This window comes from Emydura macquarii, unplaced genomic scaffold (assembly GCF_026122565.2).
Source record: "Emydura macquarii macquarii isolate MOO-44397 ecotype Brisbane River unplaced genomic scaffold, CSIRO-AGI_Emac_v2 contig_2481, whole genome shotgun sequence".
In the NCBI taxonomy this organism is placed as follows: domain Eukaryota; kingdom Metazoa; phylum Chordata; order Testudines; family Chelidae; genus Emydura; species Emydura macquarii.
Window position 1 is genome coordinate 269681 of NW_027132618.1, and position 21177 is coordinate 290857.

Genomic DNA, 21177 nt, shown 5'->3' on the forward strand with positions numbered 1-21177 from the left:
GGGCTCCCTGGGTTCAGGATAGCAGGTAGAGCCTGTCTGCCCCATGAGGCTGCTACATGCTGGGTGACCTTTCTCTCTTCTGTATCACATTACTTCTTCCTATTTCACTTGCTGTTTGACACCCCCCCCCCCCCCCCCGACTTCCTTTATTCTGTCTTTTGGTTAACTTTCCACTGCTGCTTTCTTCCTTCAGAGGAGTCAGCTAAACTGGTTGTCTAAGGATGCAGCTCACCTGTTGTCCCAGATATTTGCACCTGAATAGGGTAATTGAGTCCTAAACACCCACCATTGTATCTCTCTGCAGTGTACCTGCTACAAGACCTTTCAGCAGTGGTGGAGCCACACACATATAAGCACTCATGATACAGCACTTCTTCATAATACAACTTCACAATATCAACCAGAATCCATAAATAGTTCAGGCATAGCCCCAGATTGTAGTGAAACCCCACAACATTTTGGGAGTGGCTTATCAACAAGGAAGGAGATATCAGGTCCTCAGCTCTGCTGTGAATCTAATCTTCTCTATCCTGGTCAAAGAAGAATAAAGAAAGAGGAAAAACAATTGGTCTGTTGTCCTTTCAAGTAATACGCTAAAGAGGAAATAAATACGTCATCTTACTTAGCCATCTGCTAATGCAGGGGTTCTCAGACTTTTCCCTGAGGCCCACCTGTGCAGCTGCAATAGGCATTGTGGCCCACTATTAATACTTCTTGAGGAAAATTGTTGATTTTAATTATTACATACACATAAACTATAACACTGTAAATGTATGTTTTCTTTTCAGTTGTAATAATAGAAATCGCTAGCAATAAGCACTCAAAGAAATGCTTCAAGATCTTTGAAAACAGTTTTAGTATAACTACTTTTTTTAAAAAAGTTGAGTAAAATGTGTTCAAACAGGGAAAACACAATTTTGTGAAAACTGAACAATAAGCAACACAATGTTAACAAAATTGTTAAAACGCATTAGTTGATTTTAAAACAATAGTTGTCCAACTTTGAACACTATATTTTAAATATTTTTAGTGTAAAATCTGAATTTCTGTGCTGTGTAAGTAAAGACCAACCCTATTCTCTACTGTGGGACCCGGCTGTGCACTCAGTCCCTAATTGACACAGTGGGGGCAGTTCTGCTTGTGGCTGTGCGCGCACCAGGCTAGGCCATGCCATCTTACACGGTCACTGTAGCCACCAAGAACTACATCTACCTGAGCCTGGAGGGCCTCTGAATTTTCCTCTACACTGCCATAGGGGACAGGGTGGGGTGGGAGGTGTGACGAGCAATGATGCCAGGTATTCTGTGCATCCAGATCGTTTTCCCTATGTGTCCTATGCTATGAGGTGTCAGGAGCTGCTCTCCCACCCTCCCCTTACCTAGCCCACATGGGGAAACTGATCTGGACACACACAGGGCCTGGTGTTTCCACTTGCTTCCTGAGACTCCGTCCAGGATGGCGGACCACGCGGGACTGTGTTGCAGACCACCTTTGGACCACAGCCTGGAGTTTGGGAACCCCTGTGCTAATGGATAAATCTGGGAGAGGGGAGCCTACATCATGAGGTCTTCAAGTAGAGAGTTTGGCCCTGGGATTCCTAGCTGTCAATGGACCTGTTTGCAACCAGGACCCAGCAAAGGTGCTGAAGATTTATTCCAGATAGAGATTCACAGGCTGTAGCTACCATTATACACATTTGCTCATAGCCAGAAACATAACTGTCCTTTTTTCCCTGACCCTGATGTTCTCCAGAAATATTAAAAAGCAGAAGCCAGTCATGTAGCACCCCCCAGCTCTCAACCATTTAAGCAGATGCTGATTCTTAGATGCAGTTCATGTGGCAACCACTGCTCTGTTGTTCCTCTTCTGTAGGAAGGATCTGTTCTCACAGTGACCAATTCTGCACCCAATCCCTGAGAAGTTGGATCTAGCTACATGGTACTTGAGAGGTCCCTAAAAACAGGTTATTTGGATGTGTTCATGAACATGCTTTTAACCTTCAGAAAGCAGGGTGGCTTGATTTAAATCAAGGTGATTTAAATAAGCAATTTAGATAATTGATTTTAATCAACTTTTCCATTTATATTTATTTTCTAAAGAGAGATGCATTCTCATTGGTCGATATAATCATTAAAATAAGTTGATTTACAGCTAAATAGAGCTTTACAGCAGATTTGGTACATCTTTAAATGTATATTATACATTTTTAGTGTATTAGAAAATGGTAAATGATATACGACTTATTTATTAGATAATTAACTTTCTGCTCATGATTTGTCAAGTTGCGTTAGGATGGTAATTGGAATTTAATTAAACACACACAACAGCATGTAACATTTATTTTTATTAAACAAAACAACCTTAAATATTCTGGATACATAAACTTCAAGTGATTGCTCATGTCGATTTCATGTTAGGTATGTGCACCTCTTCGTGCACAGCTGTCAGATTTTTTGCATTAGTGGTATCCATAGCGCCAGCTCTGGCGCCCTCTGGAGCACCAGGCTCATGCCATAGTATATGGGGAACCGCTGGCCCTAAGCCCCCTCGGGTCATCCTTTCTGCCCATGATGGTTGTTTGAATGGCTTTCTCTCTTGTGTTTGCAAGTGCCTAGTGGTTCTTTCATCTTAGTTATTGATCGTTCTTGTAAATGGTGGTTGGTTTGTCCCGTCGGGGCCTTTTGCCCAAGGACAGGGTATGCCTCTATCCCCAGGTTTCAAACCATGTTCTGTTTGCCAAAAGCCTTTCTCGCTTAATGACCCTCCATGACAGTTGCTTAAAGTGTTCTAGGGGAAACAAACGTGAGGGATAAGTGCAAGATTTACAAGCGCTTCAGGCCACGGGCTAAGAAAGACAGGGACGTTCACCTGATAGCCCTGTTAATGGAGGCGGCACTCAGACTGGCCTCAGAACCCTCCTGCTTGGAGACTGAGTTGCTCACAGAGCCTTCAGACAGCCTCTTTGACATCCTGGCAGCTGCAGCACAGGCTAAAATCACATTGCCAGTGAACAAAGGGGTGCTGAAGGTTATCAGAGCTCTATGGCAGACCCCATCCTCCCTGCCGCCAATATCCAAAAAGGCTGAGAAAAAAAATTCCCCCGACCAAGGGATATGAATACCTGTCCGTCCCCCCCCTCCCCCCCGATACCTGGTGATGACTGTGGTGAACAAGTGGGACAGACATGGTCAGACAAGTTTGACGCCTAAGAACAAGGATGCTAAGAAGCTGGACTTGTTTGGAAGAAAGATTTATTCCACAGCCAGTCTTCAACTCAGAATCTCTGACCAGCAGGCATTGTTTGGGAGATACAATTATAACATTTGGGAATCCATAGCCAAATGCAAGGAGACTCTGCCACAGGACACCAGGCAGGAGTTTGTGTCCGTCTTGGAGGAGAGCAAGATGGTGGCTAGAGCCTCCCTCCAGATGGCGCTGGACGCTGCCGATTCCATGGCCAGGTCAGTGGTGTTGGCAATATCCGTAGGACAGTGTTCCTGGCTGCAATCCTTGGAATTGTCTCAGGAGGTGCAGCAATCTATACAGGACCTCGCATTTAAGGGCTTTCCCCCTAAGTGACACTGGTCTCTGATGCTTCGGAACTGGGGTTGAGAGCCCACTTCAATGAGTTTAGCACACAGGGACTCCGGACACAGAAAGAGCGCTCCCTCCACATAAATGTCAGGGAGCTCAGTGTGGTACGCCTGGTTTATCAGGTGTTCCTTCCCTACCTGGCTGGCAGGGTAGTCCAAATTCTGACCGACAATACTGCTGTGATGTTTTACATCAGCAAGCAAGGTGGTACTTGGTTGTCACCCCTATGCCAAGGGGCTATCCGCTTATGGAACTTTTGCATGCAGAACGCCATCCACATTATAGCTTCACATCTCCCGGACACCAGGAATGTGCTAGCGGACCTCCTCTGCAAGTCCTTTTCATCTTGTCACGAGTGGTTACTCCACCCAGAGGTTGCCAGCATGATTTTCCTAAGATAGGGGACTCCCCAAGTGGATCTGTTTGCATCCAGACAGAACAGAAAGTGCCACCAGTTCTGCTGCATCTGCAGGCTCACCAGAAGCTCTCTGTCCAGCGCCTTCATGCTCTCCTGGGCAGGGACGTCTTCCTGCTGGTACCACTAGTCCACAGGATCCTTTTGAAGATCAAGCAGGAAAAGGCGAAAGTGATACTGATAGCCCCCTGGCTTGGCTGCAACAGCACTAGTTTGGCATCCTGCTGGAGTTCTCAACAGCAACCTCACTGGAGCTGTAACTTTGGCTAGACCTTTTGTTCCAGGACCACGGCTATCTGTTGCACCTGGACTAGCATCCCTGCACCTGACAGCATGGCGGCTGAATGCAGAAGAGCAGGCTTGCTCAGTGCAAGTTCAGCAGGTTCTTACGGGCAGCAGAAAACCTTCTACCAGAGCAACATACCTGGCCAATGCAAGAGGCTTTTCCGGAATCTTTCTCCTCACCAAACCTTGTTACAGTCCATATTGGACTATCTTTTACATCTCAAGCATCAAGGCCTAGCCCTTTGGTCACTTAAGGTTCACCTGACAGCTGTCTCAGCCTTCCATCCTCCAATCCAGGGTAGATCAGTTGTCTCCCATGACATAACAATCAGGTTCTTAAAAAGCCTGGAGAGACTTTACCCACAATTCCCAGAACCTATTCTTCCCTGGGACCTGAACTTAGTCCTTTCAAGGCTCATGGACTCCCCCTTTGAGCCATTAGCGTCCTGCTTTCTGCTGCTCCTTTCTTGGAAGGTTCCTTCCTGGTGGTGATCACCTCAGCATGAAGGGTTTCCGAGATCAGAGTTCTCACCTTGGAACCGCCTTACACAGTGTTTTATAAAGACACAGTCCAGTTGCGACCCCACTCAGCCTTCTTATCAAAGGGGTGGTGTCACAGTTGCACAATAACCAGGATGTATTCCTGCCTGTGTTCTTCTCCAAACTGCGTGGATCCAATGAGAAGTGTAGGTTGCACACCCTTGATGTTAGAATGGACCTTGGCCTTCTACAGCAAAAGGATTAAACCCTTCTGAAGGTTGAAACAGGTCTTCGTTGCAGTTGCAGAAAGGATGAAAGGTCTGCTGGTCTCCTCCCAGAGGATCTCCTTGTGGATAACCACCTGCATCAAGTTCTGTTGTGAACAAGCAAAAGTGTCTCCGCCAGCAATTGTAACAGCTCACTAGACCAGGGCGCAAGTCTCAGCAGCAGCGTTCCTGGTGCAGGTGCTGATCCAAGACATCTGCAAAGCTGCTACATGGTTTTCAGTTCAGACTTCTGTGTCCCATTACACTATCACCCAGCGGGCCTGAGCAATGCCAGCTTCGGTAGAGCGGTATTGCATGCGGCACATCCATGCACTCCGAGCCCACCTCCAGGGATTCTGCTTGTGAGTCACCTAACATTAAATTGACATGAGCAAGCACTCGAAGAAAACATGATTACTAACCTTCCATAACTGTTGTTCTTCGAGATATGGTGCTCATGACCATTCCATGACCCGTCCTCCATCCCTCAGTCAGAGTTGACAGCAAGAAGGAACTGAGCGGGCGCTGGGCCGGTGATGCCTCGTATACTGCGGCATGAGCATAGGCCTCCAGCGGGTGCCAGAGCTGACCCTATGGCTACCACTAAGGCAAAAAATCTCCGACATTCCATGCACAAGGGTGTGCATACAGCAGACATGGAATGGACATGAGCAAGAACAACATCTTGAAGAACAATAATTACGGAAGGTTAGTAACTGTTTTTTCTCATCAAATGTTTCACATTTACAACTAAATTATTTATTAAAGAAACAGAGGGATTAACTGTAGTCAGTGAATTAAACTGATTGTTTCAGGTCAGCCTGGGACAGTTTTAAAATATGTCTAAATGAAAGTGACTGGAATTTAAGTTCCTACTTTCCTAAGTCTCTTGAAAACGATACCACAGTCTCTAAAGTTACTTAGGCTGTCATTCAGAATCTTAAAATTAGTAGATCTCATCTTTTCCGTCATTTGCATTCATGAACTGAACGAGGGACAAGTTTTCCTGCTTTTTCAACTCCCTGGTGATTTCTCTCAACTTTAAAAGAATATTTTCTTCATTTGGACTAATTCATTCTATCCTTGCAGAAGTGGCTTCTGCTGTCAAAAGCTATTTTTAGCCTTTGAACAAACTGTGGTGCAGGTGCTTAGCTAGCAACTTAAACCAGTTAAGTGGCGTGACTTTTTTTAAAACATGAGCAGCAAACATGTACTGCTTGAATGGTTCACCTCCAGCCCTGAAATTTGTTATGTTTGGCGTGATTATTGGGTGATTATTTAGATGCCTGTGTCATATCAGCAGGATCTTCAGCAATTAGGCATCTACCCTGGTATTTAGGTTTGAGACTATTGGCAAGAAAATAAGGTGGATTAAGTGCTTGATCCATCCGCTTCTTTATTGCCTGCAATTTAATATCTTCAGCGGTACTTGAAGTTTTTTTTCCAGATTTCAACAGTCTTTTTGCTTCATAGCAATCATTCAAAGGCTATGGAAATAGGTTTCAGTATATTCATTATATCCTCTACATTTTCCCTTTAGTCATATTTGTACTACAATAGCTGTGATAGTTCCAGCTATTTTTTTTCTTCACAAATTGTCATCAGAATAGGCCAATTTTTAATAAATAGCTCAAAACAGTCAACCACTATTCCTTCATGCATCTTGGAGGAGAATTAGTTTGGCTCCTCCTGCTCTTTTCAGTGAAGCTGAAACAAATAACTTGGTAAGGAAGAATTTTGCAATTTCAGCAACTTTAGTCTTTGGCTGAAAAAATGCTTCAAATGAGCACTGCACCCATATGTGAAGTTTTAGGTTCCCATCTTCTAAATTTCTTCTAATCTTTGCTACATTTGCAGCTTTGACTGTGACAAAGCTACACACTTTAATTTTTGTTCAGTTTGTTACAGATTTTAATGCTGTTACTTTTAGCATTCTGCTGTATGGGCATTTCCTGATGCATCAATTGTTTCTATGAGACTGACAACTCCTTCATCTGTTGTCAGACAAGTACATGTTACTGGATCTTTTGTGTACATTGCTCCACCCATCAAGACTAGCATAGTAAGACATGGTAGGTAGTCCATAAAAATGGTGCAAAAATAAGTTTACGAATCAGTTGGTCCAGATTGTTCAGACATGTCCATATCATCATCTTCAAAGTCTGAGGAGCATTTTTCATAATGTTGTTTCATTCTGATAACAAGGCCTTGCATCTGTTTGTTGCACTGTTTACGTTTGGTGCATGTTCCTTACTTTACACGGAGGTACAGGAATTTTTTGAAAATATTCCCAGGTAGGATCATTTTTACCATCTGCAGTTCCCAGGTGTTGAAATCAACACTAGAGACTGCACTCTAAAGTGTGGTGTCCCTTCTTTCCACAGTGTCCTGCTTTGACACTAGTGTTGCACCTTTCTAGTTGCACACTCTACTACTTCTCCCTTGTTACGTAACTCTCCTGTCCCATCCCCATCCATACCCCTAAGGAAAAACAAAATACTAACAATCCAAGATTTCTGCTTGTGTAACCTGCATGTCTTTTACACTGTAGTATCTTTTGTTTAGAAACAGGAGGAGGCAGTTGAGAAATGATTATTTTTTGTTTGTATCTCTGCCCAGGTACACATGCAAGGAGACAGAACAAGGTCATTTACCTGAAGTGCCCAGAATCATCCAGAAGAAAAGGCTGATATTTACTGGGCAGATCACCACACACACACACACACACACACACACACACACACACACACACCCAATGAGCAGGAGAATAAGTTTCCATGGTTAGTGGAATCATAAATATTCATAACTGAAGAACAAAGCCAATACGAGCTCAGATAGATAGAAAGAGAGATGCAATAAAATAGGAGTATGAGACCATTCAGATGTGCTGCATGGATGAATCTGATGAGATGGTACACAGTGGGGTCTTCTGTAATCAGAGGGCAAGTCCCAATACCTGTGATTACTTTTCCCGTCTCACTTGTACACAGTAGCACATTCCCAGGTCTCTCGTGAGTTCAGGCCCTTAATACAACACGTTACCTATTGTGCCATCTTTATAAAGCTTTATTCAAAAGTTAGACGTTTTTCCCTGATTCTTTCTTTATATAGAAAAGCAGCCATTAGCTCCAATTTTTGACACTGTCATGGATTCTGCATATTATTTTTATTTAAATGTTTTAAGAGATTATACATTTGTCTTAATATAGTTTGTATTAAATTCAGATTTCAAATTACAAGTGTATTTTTTAAAAGAGAAACTTTTGTAATACAAATAAAAAATCCTATTAAAATCCATTTTTTCTTATGTGGGGTTTTTTGAACGTTGATTTTATTTTTTTTTATCCACTCTGTGAAAGAGCATTCAACAAACAGGGCATTTTAAAGGGCATAGTCTACACATTTGGCACAATGCAAAGTCATGGATCTAGTCAAGGCAAGGGCCTTGGCAAGGGCCAAATGTTTGAGTTTTTTACAGCTCTTACAGATCTTAATATGGGCCTAAAAGTTCAAACTCTAAAAAGCCAAGCAACTGCTGTTGTCAGCATGCCAGAGAGAGCAAACAGGCATAGAATTTCATCTCATCCAGACATAAGATTTCTTAAAGCTGCCTTACCTCTCAACCCTTTGCCAGTAAAGAGAAATCCCTCTTGGAACCTAAACCTTGTTTTTAATGGTCAGACTAAGCATCCCTTTGATCCCTTGTCAGAAATGCCCTTACTTTTTTGTCTTTAAAGGTTATCTCGGTGCCATCACTTTGTCAAGGAGTATTTTGGAAGTTAGGGCCTTATTGGTAGAACAGCAGTCCTACAGCTATCATGAAGGCAAAGTTGTGCTAAGAGTTGATACAGTACTTATTCATATAATAAACTATTTCACAGGTGACAAGACATTTTTTCTCATTGTTTTTGCCCACCGACAACCTCACCTCACCTCCCATAAAAAAAAGGAAGCTTGGATTAAACTTTATGTCCGTGTTTGCTGGTTGTGATTGTGGTTTGTGTTGAGGGGGCCTCTCGGTACTACTAATCAGGAGTGGAGCTGCATGATGCACGCACTGTACAATCACAAATAGACATGGTCCCAGCTGTAGCAAGTGTATGTAGCAAACATATAAACTGCCTGGAGTTCCATTGCCCAAAACTCTAGTTCATTCTATTAAGGCAGTAGCTGCCTCAGCAGCTTGTATCCAGAATGTGACTTCCTGAGAAATGTAAAGTTATCATTTGGATTTCAACTGACAAAAACTTCATACTAGCTGAAAGCCAACCCTGTTGTATCTGTGTAATTGGTACAGATGTTTATAAAAGGAGGGGGGGCAGAAAATCAGACCATAACAGAACATGAACCCCAGTGGTGATTGAAACGGTAGATATTCGAAACAGAGTTCTCAACCATGCTTCTAGCTGTTTCCTTCTCTCCTCACTGACTTAACAGATATTCTAAGCTTCAGAGTGGCACACAGAGTAACATTCCTAGAAACTTTTATAGATTCTGGAGCCAGACTGGATGTTCCATATCAGGAGGGTAGACTTTCAATCTCTTCTTAATTAGTATTCTTCAGCTCTCTTCACCAAGGGAGAGCTATTTCATGCTAGTCTCCTAATCAGAATTTGTAGAGGCAAATTTGTGAAGGAAAAAAGAAAGGTTACTTACTAATAACTGGAGGATTTTGCACACAGTTTCTGTGGAGTCACCCTGGCTAGCCTTCTCTCCCTACTGCTTCAGCACATGTAGATATTTTGCTGAAATGGAAAGGAGCCTAAAGATGGGTAGATGTTATGGAACATCATGGTTTGGAGAGGTTTGATATGTAGTCAGTGTATGTTTCCTCATGGCTTATTGCTTTGGTTTCATGGTTTTGTGAGGCCCATGTTCTAATGTAGATCTGTAGAGACGATATGTTTTGGAGAATATTGGTTGATTACTAGTAGCTGGACTTTTCTTTTCTTTTACCTTTGCATCTTCAAGCAATGAAATATTCTTCTCTTGCAATTCCCAACATGCTTAATTTAAGAAACTGGCTAGTTTCTTTGCTTTTGAGAACTCCCTAAATAATAGCAATTAATCAGAGCAGTTTATAATAAAATTACACTTTGCAGCTACCTGAATTAGCCAGAATTCCCACTCACCACTACATATGCCCATTTCAGATTTAGATCACAGCCTCTCTTCTATAGCTATTCTATGAATTTTTTCTTTGAAAATGGGCTTTTATTTAGGATTTTCTTACTCAATAGTTCCCCCCCCCCCCCATTTTTACTTCACATAGATTAACCATGTAATGCTGTCTACTCATTTCTTCAACCATTGATGACCAAGCTAAAATAAGCAAGGTGTGATTTCTTCCGATGTGGGAATACTGCAGCAGGTATATAAGGGCCTCATTAATTCACAGTAACAGACGAACCAATTGTCTTACTCAGTTTTACAAATTTAAAGTAGAGAGACATAAAAAGCAATATTGTACATTGAATTTTGTAAAGGAATGTAGGTGTAATCAATAGGTTCTTGCCACATCCTTGCTGAAGAGTGATGGGAGATGTGTGTTCCAGACAATGAAATGATATAAGTGCAAAACAGTGAGATTCTGCTGTGTGTTTTATGTGACACAGGCATCTTTTAAAACCACCTGCCCAAACATTGCATTATGGATAATCAGTGGTGATCTATTGCTTAATGTGACATTATAATTTGGATATTAGTAGATTGCTGATTCAATGATTTGCCATGTGTATGTGAAACATTTCAAGTAAAAAACATATATTTAGGTAGGCCAAAAAAGAATGTGAAGAGCAACTAGCAAAATAGACATATACTAATGGCAAAATATTAAGTGCAGGAGAAGCAGGAAGCCTGCCAAACAATCAGTGGGGCCACTGGCTGATTGAGGTGCTAAAGGAGTACTCAAAGAAGACAAGGCTGTTGCAGAGAAACTAAATGAATTCTTTGCAGTGGTCTTCACTGCATAGGATGTGAGGGAGATTGCCACATCTGAGCCATTCTTTTTAGATGGCAGATGGTATTCACCCAACAGTTCTAAAGGAACTCAGATACTACTAACTGTGTTCCATAACCTATTTTAGCCTCTGTACCAGATGACTGGAGGGTAGCTAATGCAATGCCAACTTTTAAAAGAAGCTCCATAGGCAATCCTGGCTATTACAAGCTGGTATGCCTAACTTCAGTGCCAGGCAAAATGGTTGAAATTATATAATAAAGAACACTGTCACCAGCATAGGTGGTTTTTAAACATGGCTTTTTAGAAGGGAAATCATGCCTCACCAATCTACTAGAATTCTGTGAGGGGGGTCAACAAGCATGTGGATAAGGATGATCCTATGGATATAGTGTACTTGAACTTTCAGAAAGCCTATGACAAGGTCCCTCACCAAAGGCTCTAAAGTAAGCAATCATGGGATAAGAGGATCTCGTGGGTCAATAACTGGCTAAAAGATAGGAAACAAAGGGTAGGAATAAATGGTCAGTTTTCACAATGGAAAATGGTAAATAGTGAAGGTCTCCCAAAGATCTGTGTTGGGACCAGTACTATTCAACATATTTGTAAGAGATCTGGAAAAAGGGGGTAAGCAGTGAGGTGGGAAAATTTGCAGATATAGAATTACTCAAGATAGTAAGTCCAAAGCAGACTGCAAAAAGTTACTAAGAGATCTCACCAAACTGAGTGACTGGGCAACACAATGGCAGATGAAATTCAGTGCTGATGAGTGCAAAGTAACACCCATTGGAAAACATAATCCCAATTATATGTACAATATGATGGGGTGTAAATTAGTTACCACCATTCAAGAAAGTCATATTTGAGTCATCATGGATAGTTCTCTGAAAACATTTGCTTGATGTGCAGCAGCAGTCAAGAAATATAACAGTGTTAGGAACCATTAAGAAAGGAATTGATAAGACAGAAAATATCATAATGCCACTATATAAATCCATGGTTACACACACACCTTAAATTCTGCATACAATTCTGGTCACTGCATCTGCAAAAATATATATATATTAGAATTGGAAAAGGTACAAAGAAGGATAGCAAAAATAATTAGAATATGAAACCACTTTCATATGAGAAGAGATTAAAAAGACTGGGACTGTTCAGTATAGAAAAGAGACAACTAAGGGGGAGGGTTATGACAAATCTATAAAATCATGAATGGTGTGGAGAAAGTGAATAGGGAAGTGTTGTTAATCCTGTCATACAACAAAAGAATTAGAGGCTTACCTGTTTAAATTTATAGGCAGCAGGTTTAAAACAAGCAAAAGGAAGTATTTCTTCACACAACGCATAGTCAACCTCTGAAACTCATTGCCAGGGGATGTTGTGAAGGCCAAAAGTATAACTGGATACCAAGAAGAATTAGCTAAGTTCATGGAGGATAGATCCATCAGTTGCTATCAGCCAAGATGGTCAGGGATGCAACCCCATGCTCTGGGTGTCCCTAAACCTCTGACTGCCAGAAGCTAAAACTGGGTAACTGGGTTGGATCACTCAATAATTGCCCTGGTCTACTCATTCTTTCTGAAGCATCTGGCAGGAGCCACTGTTGGAAGATAGGATATTGGTCTAGATTAGGGGTGGGCAATAATTTTTGCAGAGGGGCCATTTCACGAATTTTGGTAAGTTGTTGCGGGTTTTCCACTGGAACTGGGCGCAAGGCAGGTGGCTGCAGCCCGCCTCCCGGCATCGCACCGGGACCAGGCGCAAGGCGAGTGGCTGCAAATCACTTCCCGACTGCGCATTGGGATCAGGCGGGTGGCTGCCACCAAGGTCCCAGCTGCGTGTCAGGATCTGATTGCCTGGAGTCATGGCAGACCAGACCAAAATGTTTGGCGGGCTGTATTTTGCCCACCCCTGAGCTAGATGGACCATTGGTCTGACCCAGTATAACCATTCTTAGATGACTAAAATAGACTGTAATGGCTCCATTGAAATACATATTTGTATGTTCACTATCTTTTATGGTATATATGTTAATACAATGAAATCTGCTGGCCATAATAGCCCTCCACACACCCTTCCAAATCTTTTTGACCATTATAATAGGTTGCAGCTTGAGAAACGGGCAAAACATTCAGAAAACCTGTGCACATCTATAGCTCTTAACACAAAACATTGTTAAGTAAACTAACTTTTTACCTAGGTTTTTAAAAAATATTAGTATTTCACATTTGGAAAAATTGCTAATCTGAAACTAGCATTCCTAGTTGCATTAGGAAGTTTGTTTCAATGCAATTTATGTAGGTGGCCCAGGTGGTAGGTGACCGGAACTGTCTTATGCAAGTCATGGGATGCTGAAGTGAGACAGTATGGAGGAGATTTAAAAAAAAAAAAATTCTTACAAGAATTTAAACTTTAGAAATAAGACTAGTGACTACAGTTACATGTTTAATTGGTCCTGAGATATTAGTAACCATATTTTACCTTTAAATATAATTCTACATGTGGCTGTGCATTCCATTGGGGAAAGTGTCTGTATAATATATTCCATTTAATATTAATGCCTGCAAACATTAGAACCAACAGGACCTCTATAATACAAGGCCTTTGCTGAAGTACAGATTTTTTTTATATTCCAGAATTTTAAAATATTATTTGCAGTATAAAGTCAGTACAATTCCCTGTTTTCTGATCAAGTAGCATTAGACTGGTGCTTGGGCAGGAAAGATGACTTTTAAGAAAACTTTCAAACTTCCCTCAGTTTTGAGTCACAGATTAAAATCTAATAGCTTGTTCCTTTCCTAAACTTTATGAGGACTTCTATTGCAGTTTTTGATTTAAAAAAACAATCTTTTTAGTATTTTATGTAAGTATAAACAGGACTTTTATGTAATATGCTACTTACGATTTGGGAGAGGGGGGCTATTTATCTTGGTTTCAGAATAAATTGCTGTATTTTATTCTCTCAGGAACTCAATCATTGCTTCATAAAATGGGGAATTCTTTCTGTTATCATTTGGTTTAATATAGCAAGGCTGCAGGTATAAAGAAGGAAATGAATCTTGTCTGTCATTGTAAACCCATTTAGAATGGCCAAGGTGTTTCTAATGTGTTGGTAGAAAACTGACCAGCAATGCATTGCTCATTTATAATCTTTTGTATCAGATCAACTATTGAATTCACCTTCAGTATTTGAGTTTGTACAGATTTAATATGGAAAAAACTAATTTTGTTTCTTTTTTTTCCTTTGTAGCCTTCTCTTCAGACTTCAAGCCCAGGTAAAAAAAAATGTATGTAATAAGTTCAAGAGGAAGGGGAATAATTCAGTAAAACACCAGTCATTACCTTCTATGTTTTTAATACTATTGCTATTGGAATTAACACAACAGTGCAAAGTTGGAATTCAAGGCATTGCGTTTTCCCAGTTACTACATACAGGCTTATCACTGTTGTATGGTTCTAATTTTTAATTAGGTTGGTTAATTGAATAATTCACTTTTAAATTAACCTAAAAAATAATGTATACTTTTGAATGTATTTTTCCTATGCATCTTATGTCGTCTTACCTTAACCATTAGACAGGAAGGATGACAGCTTCCAATTTTATTTTTAATCATCATTACATTTTGACATACTTTAATTATTTGCAGTGATTAGATCTAGTTATTTGGATATATTTTATATTCCTTTAAGAGACAAAAATAGGAATATGTATACTAACTGTATTTTCCATTTGCATACATCACAAAACCACTACACAATTTGACATAATTGGCAATCTTTGGTTAGTAGATGACCAGTACTAAAAGTGCAGAAGTTTGTGGATCAAGATAAGGTCAATTTACAGAGCATTGTAGTTTGTGTAGCAGCTACCTGTATTATGTCTATTACTTGACTACTGACCATTACATTTGTCCCGTGTTTTCCCATGCACAATTCACTCACATTAACAGGAAAAACAGCATTTTTTCACTGATCCAGCAGTACACTCTATGGACTGTAATCAGTAGGAGCATATTTGCTTCTATGGATTACAGAAAAACAGGAATTTCCATCACTTCTCTTTTAAAAATTGGTTGGTGTCTGATGTTCTGATATAATTAACTCATTTCTGCTGGGCCTTTTAGGCCTTGTCTACACTAGCACTTATGCCGGCAAAATTTTGTCGCTCACGGGACTGCAAAAAAGCGACATAAGTTTTGCCAGCATAAAAGCTTGTGTGGACAGTGCTGTGTCTCCCGCCAACATGACGCAGGTACACAAGCGCTCTTACAGTGGCACAGCTATACCAATACAGCTGTGCCACTAAGTTTTAAGTGTAGATTAGCCCTTAGTGTGCAGTCTGAGTGCTTATAAATAAAATAAATAAATACTGAATCCTTGCTTTTTCACACCTGGTTACTAGAGTAGCCAGTGTTATATTATATAACCTTTGTCCAAGATGATTGCTATTGTCAGGATTGATATCCTAGTAGTTGAAATGCAAGTCTTCCAATATTAGCAGCTTCACTTTTATTGAACTACCTTGTCTTGAACTGTTATACCACTTAACTATACTTTAGCAATAAAAGCAGTACAAACCTTTAACATAGATGCAATTATATCAGTATAAGGCCTTTTATACTTCTATATCTATATCCATGTTAGGGGCTGTACTAGTATAACTGTTTTGGCAAAAAATCACACCACTAACTGATAGATATCTACACACTGGTAGGCCTTAGTTTATCTTAATGGTTTAATGTGCTCAGTTTTCTATGTGTTGTGTGAGAAACTGGAGTTTCTTTTAGAATTGAAGTTTCAGTAGATATTTTTGCTACTTTCGATAATGAATATGCTGCTTTTGATTATTTGCTGAACACAGAGTTTCGTAGCTATTTCCTCCAAATTATGTTGAAATAATTTCAAATGAAAGCCAGATTCTACTCTGTTGCAAGTCCCACAAAAGGTCAGGTTTTGGCATTAGAAACTACTGCATCGAACAAAAGCTCAAATTCTTAATTTTTAAGATTTTACAGAGCATCACAGTTCAGTAGTGTTTTTTCATGTAGTGAAAATACCAAACAAAATAATTCAGTAGATTATGTAATTGTATAGCAATATGCATGACTACCTAAAAGCTGGAAATGTTTGCTAAAATAAGTGATTTTTTCCATTCCTCCTGTCAGTTCGTGTTTTGATCAGTTTTTTTTTCTTGGAGATCTCTTAATTATCTTTCTGTGATGGAAATTGTTACCTGCAGTAACGTCATAACTTGAAGACAGTTACTAAGCTTCCCATTGCACACTAGATGCTAAATTTCACTGTCTGTTAATATCCCTGGACTACAACATATTTGAAAACTTAAATATTGCTAAAATTCATCTGCTGATACTTGATACACTTCATATTTTAAAACGGATTTTTAAACATTAATCCTCATATTACCACTTTTTACAGATTTGGAAACTGAAACATAAATGAAGTTACTTGCCCAAAGCAAGTAGTCAAAAGTGCTGTGATTAGAAGTCAGTGGTTTGTGGGTTTCAGCATTGTGCTCAGTCTGTTAGACCAGTCTGCCTTTCATTTATTTTTTCACTTATTATTGCTAATTGTTACTATATCTAGACATCTTTTGTACAAAGAATTATGCAAAGGGAGGAAAAAAACAAAAAATAAATAGAAAATTGCCTGAATGCCAAGGTCTTGATCTAGTGTGCATAATCCTGACCCATAGAGTGCATAGAACTTCCTTCTAATCTATGATTATGGATAACAGTTCAGCTATTCATGTCATTCATGATAGAAGCATGGTAAGAAGCCAATATGATTTCCTTCATATACCTGGTCAATATTTGTAATAATTTAGCCAGCGAAGACCTCTGGTGCAGACTGTTGAATATCTCAGCCTTTGAAGACACATACCTCTAAATTACCAATGTTGTGCGAGCATTAAACTGAAGACTATATGCAGCATCAGTAGGTGTCTTGCAACTGTAACTGAGTGCAGTACTTTGAAAACTGAATAGTCAAACCATCACCTCTGATTCTTTCTTTAGCTTTTGGCCATCTAAATAGAGTATGAGCTTCTCCTTTGAATAAGTAGGACAGTTGAATTCTTTAAAACTTCAGACTTTGCAAACATCTTTCGTGTCTAGATTTTATTTTATTTTTTAGTTTGGGTTTTGGTGACAGCGTGGTATTAATAAAAGTAATTCCTTAAACGCATGATGTGATTGATTAAATTCTTTTCAAATTTTTTATACCATGAGGTTCAGCAACATCTGATGACCATGAATTTGACCCATCAGCTGATATGCTGGTTCATGATTTTGATGACGAACGGACATTAGAAGAGGAGGAAATGATGGAAGGAGAAACAAACTTCAGTTCTGAAATAGAGGATCTTACAAGGGTAAATGGCACTTATGGGTTATAAAACAAAAATACCATTTTATGGAAGACGGTTACATTTTGGATTTTGATCACAAATACATTGGCGAACAAATACATTCTAGGAATAGTGACCTATTGAAGTACTTTGTTTGCAGTTCTCAAAATCTGTAGCAAAGAAGCTGATATGTATATAATCAATTGAAATACTTGTTGATGTATAGTTTTTTTTTGTTTATACCTACTCGTGTAGATGTCACATTTTAGACCTATCATAAACAAAGTGCGCTCTAGCTACACGTTTGTTTTACATAAATGGATTATTCCCTGATAAACCTGTGCATTTGATTAGTACATGTTGATTTCAAATTTCTGTAAATAAACTCCATCATCCCATAACTTTTAAAAAATTTTACCTTTTAAATTCTTTGTACAAACATGCATCCTCATACCACTCCTGTGATGAAGTAAGTCGTATTAGCCCCATTCTGTAGGTGGAGAAATTGAGAAAGGGATTAAATGATTTGCCCAAAGCCACATAATGAGTTGTCAGCAGAGCTGGGATAAGAATGGCAATTAATGATGACTATGCATACATCTTAAAATGTGTATTGAAAATAATTGCATTCTAAGTTGTTTTTGTTTTTTTTTTAATCTTATACTTCTGCTGTCACTAAAATACTGCTTTAAGTGGACTCTTGAGGGTTATGAACTTGGCAGAATCTTGCCTTGAATTGCAACTGGTTATTTAGTTGGGAACAATACTCTGTGGTTTAAGGATGTTCATAATGAATTCTAAACTAGTTTAAATGCCCTCCGTGATCTCACTGGTGGAAAGGCTTTTCAGTACATGTAATTATCTTCAAAAGTATTTCTAAAGTACAACTTTTCTTCAGCTACAGTAAATCACTAGCAGTTTAACTTTAAAAAGCTATTTAGCGTATTTAATCTGCATTAACAATAATGAAATGTCACTTACATTTGTAATTGCAGGTTTTATATTAAAGATGAAAATGAAGTTAAGTAAACCAGTTTATTACAAATTTGGAGACATTTTGTCTAGAAAGGGTGAATTCTGGGATATAGGATTTCTCAAGTGTGTGTAGAGAGCTTTCAATATGATTGCTTTCCTTCCTTATATTTTATGTAACTGTTTAAAGGCTCAGCTTGGTGGTATAGTTGTGTACTACCTTAATGACATGTCAGTGGTCAAAGGTCAGGACCAGAGATTTTTGCTTACTTGACAGGAATTGGAAACTATGGTTGATCTCCATATTTTCGCTCACTGCTGAGCAAGACAATGAGCAGTGTTGCTGTTTAGTTCTAGAGGGAGCCATGTGCTATCTTTCTGTAGAGGAAGGGTGTTACAAATTGGCCCTGTACTCCACTGTACAGTTATCAGCCTGCTGTGTGTGGATCCAATTCCTGGGTCCAAGCCAACTTGGTCTTGGTAAACTCTAGTCACTGGTTCTAGCTCTGGAACTCTAGGGGATATTCCCAGGCTCAGATCTCTTGGCTGACACCCTCCTTTTGAAAGGTGGAATGCCGCCATCCAGCTGCTATATATACTGAAAATAGTGTCAGACCTCCCAGTTGCTTGCACATGCTTCATCAGTTCCACCTAGCTTGTAGACACTGTGGGCTTACTAGTTTAACCCCTTCAGAGACAGTATAGTAGGAAAGAAAGGAACACAGGTTTAGCAAAGGAATTTCTTAGCCGTAATGACTTTACTTTTAAAGCACTTAAGGGTTATAGATCTTTGTTATTTTCAAAGTCCAGAAACACACCCTTCCCTAGTCTGAGCTCACCCCTACTTATGAATCCTGGGTTTGTCAGCATCTCAGGCTGGGCAGTCTCTCTTGAAGTTCTTACATGTGGTAATGATTGGCTCCCTACTCAGAGCATGCCCTCCATGCTCTTAACTAGGGCCTCAAAACCTGTACCATGTGCTCACAGCGAGAAGCTCCAGATCTACCAGTCACGCTTCTGTTCTCCCTCCCACCTAGCTTTTGTAGGCCCCTGTGTAGAAAAAACATTGTATCATGGAGGTGGGCCGGTAGCTGAGAAACAATCAAAGTGATGGCCCTAGACTGCAGTCTTGATGAATCTCCATTATAGTCCCCTCAAGGTGTCATACACTTTTCCTGTGCAGGGTAGCTGTCTGGAATACAATGTGCTGCCCTGGGGTAAGTTCAGACTTGCAGTTACAGTGCTTATATTTCTACAAATAGGACAACATAGAGATAATAATTTGATACCAACTGACCACCACCTTATAACAAAGGGTTGCTAGAACCCAAAGGGTTTTGGGGTCTAATGGGGTACGGCAGGCTCAGAGAATCAACCTAAGTAAAGAGGAGAATGTTCTGAATGCACTGGGACTTGAACTCTGCATTTCAGGACTGTCCTGCCCAATTTGGGACAGGTGGTCACCCTAAATTGAAAGCCCTATTGGGCTAGGCACTGAAAACACAATCGATTCTGTAAGCTCTTAAGATTCAGGACTGAGTTTTTAAGACAAGACAACAAGAAGCGTAACAGTCAGAATTGGAGAGGAAGGCTAAGTAGCACTGATAGGCACATGTACTTGTACAGATCATCTGTACAGTCCATACATAGACTAGCTATGTGTGTGACTTGATGGCTTAGTTACTTTAAAAATATAGGATACTGATACTTACATAAAAATTAATTCCTATACTATATGTATGACCATAAATAAAAACTAACTATATTTGTTAAATGCAGCACATTTTGTAATTTAGTATTGTTAATTCATAAAGTCCTTCCAATCATTAGTGTGAACCAGCAAGGTGCTAGTGTGGTTTCAACTAGAGGTGCCCTGTTCTTTTGTTGACTGTTCAAAGGTGTTTGGCTGTTCCAAGGATCATTGAGAGAAGGAAAATGGGTATGTTAATTAGCTGTTTAACTGAGATATTTTACCTGCAGTGAGTGCTTTACCTCAATATATGTTGTAGTTTTCAGTTTCTTGATTTTTGATTCACTTCATTGACAGGTCCATGATCCCAAACTTTTAAAACTTGTCATATAACTTTGTTGCTCAGCAGATGAAATTTTTGCTAAATTTTTGCAAAGCCATTGTTCTGAAAGCAAAAATAACATTTAAGAAAATGTAAGATTTCAAACAAATAAAATCCATTAAAAATCACTCAGCACTATTTGCTTTTGAACTAAACTATTATCAAAATATTCCTACCAGTATCCATAATAGGAAAGTTTAGGCTCCTGACTTCATGGATATGAAGGTCAGAAGGGGCCATTATGATCAGCTAGTCCTTACCTCTTGTGTAACACAGGCCATAGAATTTCACTCACCAATTCCTACAACACTGAAATAGTCTCAACAACAGGCCATCAGTAAAAGATTTGGTTAGCAGCTGCACTGCACCTCATCTAACTTCAAAATATGATCAACTAACACTTAAATAACTCACCATGGAGTAGCACTGGCGGCAATTCAGCATCTTTGAATAGTACACAGGAGGACTTGATCTTTTTCAAGAAATATTCTTTAAATTTTATCTTAAAGTTCAGTTCTATCCGTAAAAATGTTGCCACCACACTCATCAGATCTGCTGCTTGTTTGTATTCAGAGTGCTGTCTGCTGGCTTCACTGATAAAATACATTTTTACTTTTTTGCTCTTGGTAGCATTATAGAGCTAAGGGATTGTGAGCTGGATTCTTTGCTTCTTTGTGTATCAACAAAATGGGTTACTAAGTTCCAATAATAGGGCCAGCCAGATGCGCTTGTGCATCCTATTTAAGGCAGTGAGGTTACATAGA

General features: G+C 39.7%; 1 protein-coding gene across 4 annotated transcripts in view; it reads left to right on the plus strand.

The window, feature by feature from the left end:
• The window catches only part of MIER1 (MIER1 transcriptional regulator), a 68165-nt gene that overhangs the window by 16180 nt on the left and 30808 nt on the right, over positions 1 to 21177 (plus strand). For all 4 annotated transcript variants that reach the window (XM_067563337.1, XM_067563338.1, XM_067563339.1 and 1 more), the window contains exons 2-3: positions 14253 to 14277; positions 17251 to 17393. In XM_067563337.1, coding sequence (XP_067419438.1) covers positions 14253 to 14277; positions 17251 to 17393 — 168 coding nt within the window. The remainder of the gene's footprint in view (positions 1 to 14252; positions 14278 to 17250; positions 17394 to 21177) is intronic.